Here is a 12500-nt window from a genome sequence, read left to right as displayed (position 1 = left end):
AGTCTTCGCCATTCTGTCCTGTCCTCCATAAGCGTACGCAGCTCCCGGGTGTTGTCCATTCCTGTGTCGTCTAGCAGACAGTCAATGTAGGTTTTATTCTGCCTGCCTCTGCTTCTGGTTTGCTCAGGTGGTTCTCAATGCACAAGACTGCTTGCAATTTTTTTCTTGTGTCTCTGCTGGAGTTAAAGTAGGCTATGTCTCAAATGAGAGCAAAGAAGTTTCTTTACACGAAGCAGTCGTTGACGGACCAAGGGAAGACACTAGAGTAATCCATTACATGGAGTCATAGTGTTTAGGGTCCAAGCTCCAAATATGCTGCTGAAACGCCCCCCCCCCCCCCCACACACACACACACACACACTTCTGTGTGTATGTGTGTGTTTCTGTGATACAGTGTTAAAGTAAAAGTAATCCCCTGTGTTGTAAAATGTTATTAATCTTGCCCAGGGAATAACAATGATATGGCATGAAGCGAAGCTCAAACCTACGACCTTGTACAATGTCCCATCCGTTCTTTCACCTTCCATCCTTCGATTATAAAGTTTCCCCAAAACTGAAAAGAAACCCCGAGTTGTGATATTTTATACAGCCCATTCTATCTATTTTCAGGTGGACAAAAATCACCAGCGTATTTCTTCCTCAATGGAAGTCAATCAATTCGAGACGACGGAGCTTTTTTGGAAACGCCCACTTTTGTCACGAACTCCTCCATGGAGATATCCTTCAAGTAAGAAAAATAATAATAAAACACTAACATTAACAACAAAATTTGAGCTTTTATATAGAGCAATATCCACTAAACGTGCTCAAAGTGCTTTACAAACAGCAACACGTAACATCTAGAACGAGACATGGCACCTGTAAAGCGATGTTACATTTTTTCCGACAAAGACAACACTGTTAACCGCCAGGTACTCATTTTACACCTCAGTACGGTGAGAGAATGTGAGTAAAGAGCCTTTTCCAAGGACTTAACTATGCGCTGAGCAAAGCTCGAACCCAGGACCTTCCGATCCGAAAGCGAGTGTCATACCAAAAGACCACAAAGCCGCACATAAGTACTTTTGTCCCGATGTATAAATAAGTACAACTACATATCAGCGGCGAGAGACTTTAACTTTGGATAAAGCGTTTTTTTTAAAAAATTGTCTCTTGTTTAAAATTCCAACTTTTGGTGCATAGACACCTTACGGTTTTACTCATAAAGTTCATTATCTACGGACAAATAGAGAGTAAAATGATCAAACAGAAATTGATGATGAATTAGCCTTTTGATTATTGTTTGAAAAGGGCTTTTTTTTTGAGTAGCCAAAAGTTTCTTGTAATATGTCTTGTTCTTCAATCAAAAATTCCATTGAATCAATGCTCTCATTTTATGAATATGCAATTTGTATCAAGATGTTTCTTTGCAATGGCACTGGCACTGAGACTTAATACTGGGACTCTAGCTCAGGTATTGTGTTTTAGCGCTTTGCACACTTGGTAAGCAGCAACAGATATTATATGTAATAAGAGTACTGTATGTCCAAAAAGGTGCATATGAGGCGAATGATTTGATATATGACATAAAAATTGGATTCTATTTCGACTCATGGATGTATTTTTCCTCAGTTACAAGTTAATTGGAAAAACATTGAGGCTTCAAGTCTATCTGAGTCTGAGTGGAGGTAAAAGTAAAAGTCTTTGGGAAACTAGTCAGGCCCTCGAAGTCGAAGACAAGGAAAGGTGGTCGAAGAAGACAATTACGTTCAACGGGGATGATTTACGTACCAAGGTAGAAGAAAATATATCAAACCAACCCCCTCTCTCCCCCCCCCCCCCCCCCCCCCCCCCCAAAAAAAAAAAAAGAACAAAACAAACAAACAAACAAAAATAAATAAAACCCAAACACATGGAGTCTATTTTTCAGTATATTATGGAGGTGGTGATGACGTTAGGCTCTATTTTGTTTTACTCTTGGCATCCTACGGTTGGTAGGTTATCAAAAATCTACAAAACCAAGTTATATGGCAAAGATACACAACGCATATCCTCATTTGAAGGAAAACCCTTAACCGCCATTCAAGCTCATCCCACCGAGGGAAGTAGTAATAGTAGTAGTAGTAGTAGTAGTAGTAGTAGTAGTAGTAGTAGTAGTAGTAGTAGTAGTAGTAGTAGTAGTAGTAGTAATAACAATAATAATAATAATAATAATAATAATAAATAATAATAATAACAATAATAACAATAATAATAATAATAATAATAATAGTCATGATAATAATAATATTGATGATAATGATGATGATGATGATGATGATGATGATGATGATGATGATGATGATAACTTAGAAATGTTTTCTTGGGCATTTTTCCATTGATTTGCCGAGTCATTTAGGCGAAGGGTGTGGATGAAGCTTATCCGCCAAACTGATTTGATTGGTCAACATTTATGTGTAGTTATATAATGCCATTGCCTTTCCTTCTGTCTTTAATCTCTATGGCACCATAGTCCTATCGCATTGACGACTTCTTCATCTTGTGTTATATATTTAGGTTGTTTTCAAAGTAACAAGAATAAATAAACAAGACAAGCCAGAAAATAACAGTGGGTTCAGTTTGTCTTCCATTACCATGTCTAAAGGTAAGAACAATATTATTACTGCAAGGCAATCGATTTAACCCTCTCCTTACCAACCAAAGAAAAATCGACACAGTCGTTACGTCACAACCAACAATTTTATCATTCTGATTTCTTTAACCCTATTTTCACCTCTGGGGTGCAAACGCACCCCAATGCTATGTTTTTTGGCTCTAAAATCTACAATTTTTGACCTATAAACCTGAAATTTTGTGACTTTTCCTAAATTGACCCCTTAAATCACCTCCCCAAATTTTATACCTCTCACGTGCATCGTTTACTCACACCAGAAGACCTCCCATGGAATTTGAGATTTTACGCTTTTGGGGTGCAATTGCACCCCCTAATAAACAAGAGAAAATAACCAGAAACCTCCTATTTCATCCTTTGGGGTGCATATGCACCCCATGTATTTGTCTATAGTAGAATAGCAACTGGCCATATAAATTACCATTTTCTGGTGTAGATTATTATAAATAAGATACTTTTTGATATGTACTCAAGGTTGCCCACACCTAATTGGCAGAATAACCAAAATATAGGCCTCTGACCATGGCAAAATATGGATTTCTTCTTATCGTCACAAGTTATGCATTACTAATTGTAATTTATGTGATTTTCAATAAAGAAGGCCCACATTTTTGATAAACTGCCTGTATATATTTGTGTTAGATTGTATGTAATGTTCTCATACTGCGTGAGTTTGAATCCATATATATATATATATATATATATATATATATATATATATATATATATATATATATATATATATATATACACATGTATAGTGTGTGGCTTTGTAGTCTAGTGGTAGTGGTAGACGCTACGACTCGTGATCGGAAGGTCAGGGGTTCGAATCCCGCTCTGGCGGTGCAAAGTTGACTCCTTGGGAAATGGTCTTTACACACATTTTCCACACCCCACTCATGTGTAAAACCAAGTACACTGGCCAGTCCTTGTCCTCACCAAAATTGTATCGCGCCTAACAGGCTGCTTGTCTCGTCTTATGTTGTGTGTTGCTGTTGGTCTGTAACCCCTTGTAAAGCGCTTTGAGCACCTCGGTGGATATCGTGCTATATAAAAGCTCTGTATTTTATTTAGTCATATGAGTTTGTCAATTATATATTTTTTATGCTGCTAATGCACACCATATGTAATTTCCAAGATGATAAGTGAGTAGGTACAGCATGTTTGTATTGTTAGATATATATATACATATATCTAACAATACAAACATGCTGTACCTACTCACTTATCATCTCGGAAATTACCATTTGTCAGTGTTCCACTGTGTTTTCAAAATTTTGAAATAGAATGAAGGACAATATTTTTGACTAGCAATAGGCAATCAATCGTTTTATTTGGAAATCGAAAAACAAACAAATTAGTGGGTTTAATTATTGAATTTCATTGAAAACTTTCAAACTAAAAACAAAAAGGTTCAAACATGTACCTACAGTACACTCAATTCTATACAGTAGAACAAATCAAAATAAAACATCAATCATTGTATGTCCAATTTCTTGTCATCAATCGCTGTCAGCACAAATACCATATGACATGTACTCATACTTATTGTTAAAATTTTCCTCACCATCTCAATCTTGCTATCGACCTATACTTACACTGTACAAATCTATTCTGCACAATGGTCACACACTTTGTAGCTTTTACTGTGGTCTTTGCAAGCAAATGCCTTACATTTTGAACAAGTTTCCCTTATTTTTCTGTCCTTCTTCCTCGGACACATTTCACATCTTCCTTGGCTTGATGCTTTCCTCTTTCTCTGTCCTTCAATCTCAGGTCTTGTTGCTGATTCTCTTTCATCATTGAGATTCCATTCCATCTTTATTATTTCATATGATAATTTCACCCGTCTTGTTGTTTTCGACATTGTCATTCTTCTTGTCAAATGTTCAAAAAGAAGTTCCTTTGCTAACAGTTCGTTGAAATGGCCCCTGTCTTTGTATGATTTGGTGTCTTCTGGATGAACAGTCTTGTATAAAATATGGGCTGCCACAGCCGCTGTATCCAGCAAGTTGTAAAACTCGACCATGGGCCATCTTCTTGACTTCCTTTTACAAGAAAAACTGTGGCACATGTAGTCAAATGTGTCGACTCCTCCTTTGGTTTTATTATAATATCTCACCATCACTGGCTTCTTTTTCGTTCCTTGGTCGATGTCAGGAGAATGATGCATCGTACTCAGTACAACAACATGTTTCTTGTGGTTAGATTTGTGTGCCACAATGCTTGCACCATCTTTGAATAGGAAGGCACTGTCAAATTTCTCAAGTTCTTTTCCTGTCTGAAACGATGATGGTAGAAATGACTTATTTCTCCTGACTGTCCCCACTATTGACAAACCTCTTCTAGACAAGTGCTCTGCTAATTCTAAATCAGTAAAAAAATTGTCACATGTAACGTTCCTGCCAGTTTTATGGTAAGGATCTACCAGTTCCTTTACAGTCTCCCTCCCAAGGTTTGTTTTCCTTTCTCCATGTTTACCCAGGTACGGTATCATTTGGAGAGGGTAAGCTGTTTTGCTGTCACATATGTGAAAGAGTTTCATCCCATACTTATCTGGCTTGCTCGGTAAGTATTGCAAGAATGGGCACCGTCCTCTCCACGGAACAAGCTGTTCATCTATAGTTATGCATTCTGAGGGAATGTATGAAAGTTGCAAATTCTTGTTGATTTTGTTCATGAGATCCCTAATTGGTGAAAATATATCCCTAACTCGCCTGATAGCATGTGTCCTTTTATCATCAAAGCGCAAGTTGATGCAGAGTTTTACAAATCGTTTCATGCTCATTGTGCATATTGCAACATTGTCTGCCGAAGCTCCTCTCCATATCTTTGCCACTGCTAGAAGACCAAGCTTTCTCGCACCCAAATGAATAAAAAGGCCTAGCAATGCTGTCATTTCTATAACATCTACATTCTTCCACTGCACACCTTCATTTCTTGTTCCTTCTAAGTTTGTCATCTTCACAATATCACTAATTATTTGTGCAGTGAAAATCATCTTAAAGGCTGACACAATTGAATCTATCTTTGCCGGATGTCTTACGTTGGACTTGGGAGGCCTAAAAACATTTCTTGTAGGTGTTCTCCCAACCTGGGACACCGGTACTTTACTCCACATAATATCCCCCTTTTTGCTCAAAACTACATTGCTAGATGCTGGCAATGATACAGAATTACCCAAATGAGTTTCATCACTGTCTTCCTCTTCTTCGTCAACTTCTATTTCTGGGTCTGATTGGTTCAGGATCTCGGGATATTCCTCCCCGTCGCTGCTTTCATCGGATGAGTGTGCATTGTCATCAGCTTCAAGTTCATCATCATCTGGAGTCCAATTGATATCTGTATCTGATGAAAATTGGTGAAATGTATATTATTAGTATTGCTTTTATATTGATCCTTCTCCTCATCATATCTTTTACCCCTTAACGACAAGATTAGGTTTCACCAGAACCAAACTCTAATCTAAGAACATGTGTCAGTTTTGAACTGACTGTTGCAGTTTTCACCTAGAGATTAGTTGTGGTGCTGCTCGAGACGCATCACAGTTACTTATCTCTAGGTGAAAACTGCACACGATAGAATCGTGATTTAAATGTAATTAAGCCTGACAATCGAAACCTTCAATCATTATTCACACCATTCAGGACATCTATGACATCATCATAATAATAAATCAAGGGAATTTTGAAATAAAATGCAGGATTGGTACACTGAAAATTGTACTTCTCGTTATAAAGTAAAATCTGCTATAGTGTCAATGAAAGTAAGCACACAAAAAAACCAACTCACCATCTCTGCTTTCTCCCATATCATCCAGTAATTCATCCATATCACCACCAACATCAGATGAAGAACTTGGTTGTTGGGCAACAGGCTGAAGCTCAGTGTATACCAATTCCTCTTGTTCATTGTCGAAGCGCTCAAACAGATTAGTCCTAGAACTTGCCATTTATCTTTATAATCATAAACATGCCCTGCAAGAATAGATAACACATTTCAAGGTTTTAATAAATCTATTAGATCTGGATACAAGCATTTGCAATTTAAAAGATGATGATGATATATGTATTATAAATTATAAAGCATGTATACTAAAGTTTTCCAACAGTTTTTATATGTTTTGACAGAATTACAATTAATGGTAACAATATGTATTATAAATTATAAAGCATGTGTATACTAATGATTTTCAACAGTTTTTATAGTATAGGGTTTGACAGCATTACAAATAACAATGGTGAGTGACAAAACAATGTAGATCTAGATTATAGCTTTACATTTTTGGGATCTTCATATTTACAGGAATCAGTTAAAGCTTACATTTTGATAAGATCTAGATTTTGTAAAGTATATTTAGTGGTAAAACAAAGCTTAGAATCATACTTTAAAAATGGTATTTACTTACCTAATCAGGATGTTGTTAGATTGAAAGTCAGGGCAGCCTTGTGTTTTGAATGGTGTTAAGAGAAAAGGAGGAATCCAGGAACAGGAAGTGGTGAATAATTCTAATAAGTTGCCAGATTATTTTTGAATATGTTGCCGAATAAGTTGGTGGAGTTTTGTCTCTATTCAGTAATAAGTCAAAATAGTATAAAATGTATAGAAACTAGTGATGTAAAGATGGGGTGCATTTGCACCCCAAAGAGTAAAATAGGAGGTTTCTCTCATTTGCTACTAAAATATTAGGGGGTGCAGTTGCACCCCACAGGATGAAAATCGGAATATTCCTGTTTTTTTCTATGTGCCTGTTAGGGGGTGCATCTGCACCCCAAAAGCATAAAATAGGATGCGTTTTCAAGGGGTGAAAATAGGGTTAATAACTTTTTAAAAATTAAATAAGATTTCTTGTTATGGCTAGAAAAATTTGACTCTATGTTATAGTGTTAATTTTCCTGAACTAGAGTTTGTATTGAATGCACTTGTTGCTTTTCTGTTTGAGTAAGACAAATCTCATTTTGTGTTGGGAGGTGCGAAGATTCGGGAAAATTCTGGAAATGGGTGATAACGAGAGAGTAAATTAGAATTATTCAACTGAAACCTATTGTCAATTAGAATAATATCCATTCATCGTCCCAGATTTGACAAAACTCTAGAAAATTGTTGATTCATGCTTTTTGTTTTTCAATTTCAAACAAAGATTACCCAACTTGACCGAAACGTAGACCAAACATTCCCATTCCCATTCGTGTGTGAATGAAACTTGTTCTGCTTATGATGGAGTATGATGAGGATGGTGATGATGTTAATGTTATAGGGGAATGGTGAAAGTGAAGGGTGATAACGGAAATATTAGGAAGGTTGTTTTGATGATGATGATTATGATGATGATGATGTTAATGTTATAGGGGAATGGTGAAAGTGAAGGGTGATAACGGAAATATTAGGAAGGTTGTTTTGATGATGATGATGAAGATGATGATGATGATGATAATTATGATGATGATGATGATAATGGTGATGATGATGTTGTTGATGACGATGATGGTAACGATGACTGCGATATTACTAGTGTACATTTTTGTGAATATGTATGTCAATATATTATGTTATTTATGTTTTTACAATATTGTATTGTTATAAATGTGTAACCAAATGACAAATTGTCACTATTTTGAGGACAATAAAGGCATATTATTATTATCATTATTATCATTATTATTATTATCATCATCATCATCATCATCGTCATTATTATTATTATTATTATTATTATTATTATTATTATTATTATTATTATTATTATTATTATTAGTATTATTATTATTATTATATGATATAACCAGGCGGTATAATATTTGAGGTACAATTTTTTAGTTGAAAATAAGTCATCAAAGAAGACGTCTGATTACAACAACAAAGATGAAGTCAGAACAGGTTTCATTCACACACGAATAGTAATGTGTGGTCTATATTTCCATCAAGTTAAGTCTTTTGTCGTTTGTTTGAAATTGAAAAACAAAAATTATGAAACAACATTAACGAAACTTTTCATCAATGTGATAGGTTTCTATTTGGTGATATACATTTATTTGTTGATTCATCGTTACATAATTTATTTTCGATGCCTATTATTTCCCACCCCCCACCCCCACTACCTCCACGCACCAAAACAATGTTTTAAAGTAAGGCGTGGTTCTTAAATGATACAGATTGGACAGAAATTATCAGTAGTGGCACAGTCAATAGCAAATGAAACATTATGATAACACACAATAAATGACTATTCATGGTAAAAGGATCTATGTCCCCTTTATTTGAGAAGTAACAATAGATAATCCTAGATAATAATTGATAATAGATAGTCCTAAATATACAAACTTGTTGATATCGTTTGTAAAAAGCATTTTAATAAGTGAATTACTCAACAAAATGATAAGAACAAACACACACACACACACACACACACAGACACACACAACCAACAACAAAACAACTAACAAAGTGCTTGTCTTTTCAATGCATTTTATTTCTTTATATTTTTTTTAGAAAATAGAAAAGGGATTATATTTATCTCCCTTCTTTCTCTTTTCAGCTTCTGCTTTCAAATCTTATTTAACAACTTCGACTGCTATGAGCACTAGCTCATCAAGACTTTACAATGTCCGTAAAGACAAAGATACTGACACAAAAGATGGAAGTTCTACGCCGATAATCGCTGGCTGCGTGGTTGGAATAGTTGTGCTAGTCACTATAGTGGCATCCATTTTAATTGTACGGAAGAGGCGAGGAAATAATGCGTTGAAGAAAGAATTTTCTCATTTATATGTGACTGACGATTCTGCAAGCGAAAATAATTATTATGAAAACAATGATGTGAATGATGATAATTACGCTACAATCGATAAAGTGACAACTCACGACACCAATAATTCAATACAACTGCGACCCGTTTCACAAGAAAAATCCAATGAATTTCCTTGTTGATAATGCATTCTGGAAAAAAAACAACAGAGAACACACCCTACCAAAAGAAAGAAAAACAGAGCCAACAGAGACACTATAAACCAAAATTGGAACAAACCCACTGCCACCTCCATTTATGGGGAATTTATGGGACTTAATATTTAATATTTCCTATAGTTGGGCGATATGAGAATGTATAATGAGGGTTCTTGTTTGCCTGTTTTTATTTAATGCTGCATAAGCATAACATTGCTAGGGCCATGATAAGTTCACGAAGTGTACATTTTCATTAACTTCGTTTTTTTTTAAGAGATCAACTTTAAAGACTGTCATGGAAACATTTATATGCGATTATATTCAATGTTTTTTTCTTGTATCAGTCGATGCTTGAAATCCTGATATTTAGGCAATTATTTCCTCGAAATAGTGGAATGTCCGTAAAACACAATTATCATGATCCAAGAGATAAAAGTTGGATTTTATTTTTGCTGTGGTTCAGAAAATGATCATAAGTTTGAAATTTCGAATTTAAGAAAATGTATTTATTCTGATCAATAAAATATAAAAACTAAACAAAGTGTGTGTGTGTGTGTGTGTGTGTGTGTGTGTGTGTATTGATGTTCATAGAGAGAAAAGATTTACAAGGAGGAAAATCATCTTCCAAAAAAAAAAAAGGAACAACACAATTGACTGTTCCCATTCGATTCAGATCCCACACAGGGCTAAGGAAAAAACCAATCAATATATTTCCAGAACAAGTCCATAAAGCAGCTTAGATAAGGGGAAAAAGCGTAGTGGAAAGGAGGTGACTAATGATGATATGAGCTGTTTCTGGAGGTGATTTATTATGTTAAGCTGCCAATTCAAACAGTGTGCTGATAATTCATTATTTCATGTTGGATATTGAGAAGGAAATATTGACTCATAAAAAAATGTATATTTCCACTGCAAGCTCAGATAGATACATAGAACGAGACAACATAAGTTTATTATACTGTTATTATACTGTGGAAGTTTGAAAACCTCTTTTTTTTTCTTTTTAGCCATAAAACATTTGTCCAAATATTGATTGATTAAAATGACCATCAACTTGTGACAAAAGCTCCCAAATCGGTGACTTCAAGACTGTGTATTATTTAAAGTACTTATAATATTCTCTATCTTAAGTACAAAAGCCGGAAAACCAGGATCCAACATACAAATATGTACCAACTGTTGCATAGTGGTGCTGTCCATCATTCCTGAGGGGTTGCTATTGTCATCACTCCCATTTTGGTAGGCAAGGCCTAACGTTTGATTATTCAGGAGACACTGTGTGTGTGTGTGGATAGAGTAGGAAGGAGAAAAGGAATTTGTTAGAGACATTCAAAATTATTTCACTAGTTTTTAATACCATTACTTTCCCATCTTGGTTCTTCAACTGCGTCAAAAAAGTACTTTGGTTAATGCATGTGAGGATTTATCTTTCTTTTCAATCAACGTGCTGTGTTATACATCGTTTCAACTCAGTGCTGCGTGAGGCAATCAGTTCCTGAAAAAGCATACTCTAACTACGAGAGAGAGAGAGAGAGAGAGAGAGAGAGAGAGAGAGAGAGAGAGAGAGAGAGAGAGAGAGAGAGAGCACTCCGGTGCTGAAATATAAATCTCCTTTGCACTCGGATCCCTACCCCCCGCGTTCTACAACCTCTTATCTGGAGGAAGGGTGATAGGTAGGGATGATATTTTCAGGTATTTTTCTTTTACTTTCTGCTTTGTTTAGCACTTGATATAACAACTGTTATATGGTAACAGATTACTATAGTGATTTCTATCGATACGGTATAGAGAGAGTCCCGTTATTTCAAAAAAATTATGCCGCAGAGCAAAGCTATTATCACCATGAGACGGTGAACAGCGAGGTATTTTCATTATTTTTTTTACTTCATCACTAACCGTTTTTTTAAATATAACTCACTGTTCACTTGTTTTGGTGATCATAACCGTACACAGTGACGTGTTTTTGTTGCTGTCACGATCAGGCTTTCTTTATCATAATGGCTGAGCAATGTGTCGACACCCTTGCACTCAATCTCATCTATTAAAATCTTAAAAGGAGTGTGTGAAATGTAAAACATTCCTAGTCTTCCACCATGTCATAAGGCAGCCAACTGCCAATTACTTTTGAAATTTGAAGATATGGTTTTTTCCTCTTGGTCCAACTGTCAAGCGATTATAATTCATGTTAATGAGCAATGTCCATATTCTCAGTTTTACGAAACAAAGGTGGGAATGAAGATGCCAGAGGGAGAAAAAATCAGTACAATGTTAATATATTATAGAACAACGATACTTAAACATAGGACATAAATGGATCACTTTCCAACGTAATCCTTCTATTTGGAATACTCACTTTGACGCACTGCGACGACGTATGCATTGTATGAATAATAACAAAGAAGAAAACAATTTTAAAAGAAAAAAAAATGGTTACGAATGAGAATGCTGGGTAGGGGCAGATACAGAAACCGGAACAGAATATATATGTATATATATATATATATATATAGATATATATATATATATATATATATATATATATATATATATATATATATATATATATATATATATATATATATATACATCATATATATATATATATATATATATATATATATATATATATATATATATATATATATATAGAGAGAGAGAGAGAGAGAGAGAGAGAGAGAGAGAGAGAGAGAGAGAGAGGGTCCATTGTGAAATGATTAAAATGTACCTTTGCAACTCTTCCAAAAGTAACTTCTTGTGCCATTGTTTCGCCGATTTGAAGGGTGCTATCATCTCCATCTTTTGAAAGCTCCTGCCACAGTGTGTATGGTTTACTTTTTTATTTCATAAATAAAACCAAAATATGATATGTACAAGTAAATGAATATTTAACATCTATCCTCCCCGTTAT

The 12500-nt window shown here is 35.1% G+C and overlaps 2 protein-coding genes across 2 annotated transcripts in view; one reads left to right on the top strand and one right to left on the bottom strand.

Annotated features, from left to right (window-relative positions):
• LOC144956449 (uncharacterized) overlaps positions 1 to 9633 on the top strand; it is a 22389-nt gene extending 12756 nt beyond the window's left edge. Inside the window, exons 7-10 of the mRNA XM_078886950.1 lie at positions 610 to 727; positions 1612 to 1774; positions 2536 to 2623; positions 9186 to 9633. Of these exons, the coding sequence (XP_078743076.1) occupies positions 610 to 727; positions 1612 to 1774; positions 2536 to 2623; positions 9186 to 9577 (761 nt within the window). The 3' untranslated portion in view covers positions 9578 to 9633. The remainder of the gene's footprint in view (positions 1 to 609; positions 728 to 1611; positions 1775 to 2535; positions 2624 to 9185) is intronic.
• LOC144956450 (meiotic recombination protein REC114-like) overlaps positions 9099 to 12500 on the bottom strand; it is a 10234-nt gene continuing 6832 nt past the window's right edge. Inside the window, exons 5-6 of the mRNA XM_078886952.1 lie at positions 12318 to 12401; positions 9099 to 10867 (exon numbers count right to left, since the gene is read on the bottom strand). Coding sequence (XP_078743078.1) covers positions 10676 to 10867; positions 12318 to 12401 — 276 coding nt within the window. The 3' untranslated portion in view covers positions 9099 to 10675. The remainder of the gene's footprint in view (positions 10868 to 12317; positions 12402 to 12500) is intronic.

This window comes from Berghia stephanieae, chromosome 11, assembly GCF_034508935.2.
Source record: "Berghia stephanieae isolate SIO BIC M18660-M18661 chromosome 11, UCSD_Bste_1.3, whole genome shotgun sequence".
Classification (NCBI taxonomy): domain Eukaryota; kingdom Metazoa; phylum Mollusca; class Gastropoda; order Nudibranchia; family Aeolidiidae; genus Berghia; species Berghia stephanieae.
Note: the sequence above shows the minus strand (reverse complement) of the source record. Positions and strands in the feature narration are given on the sequence as shown.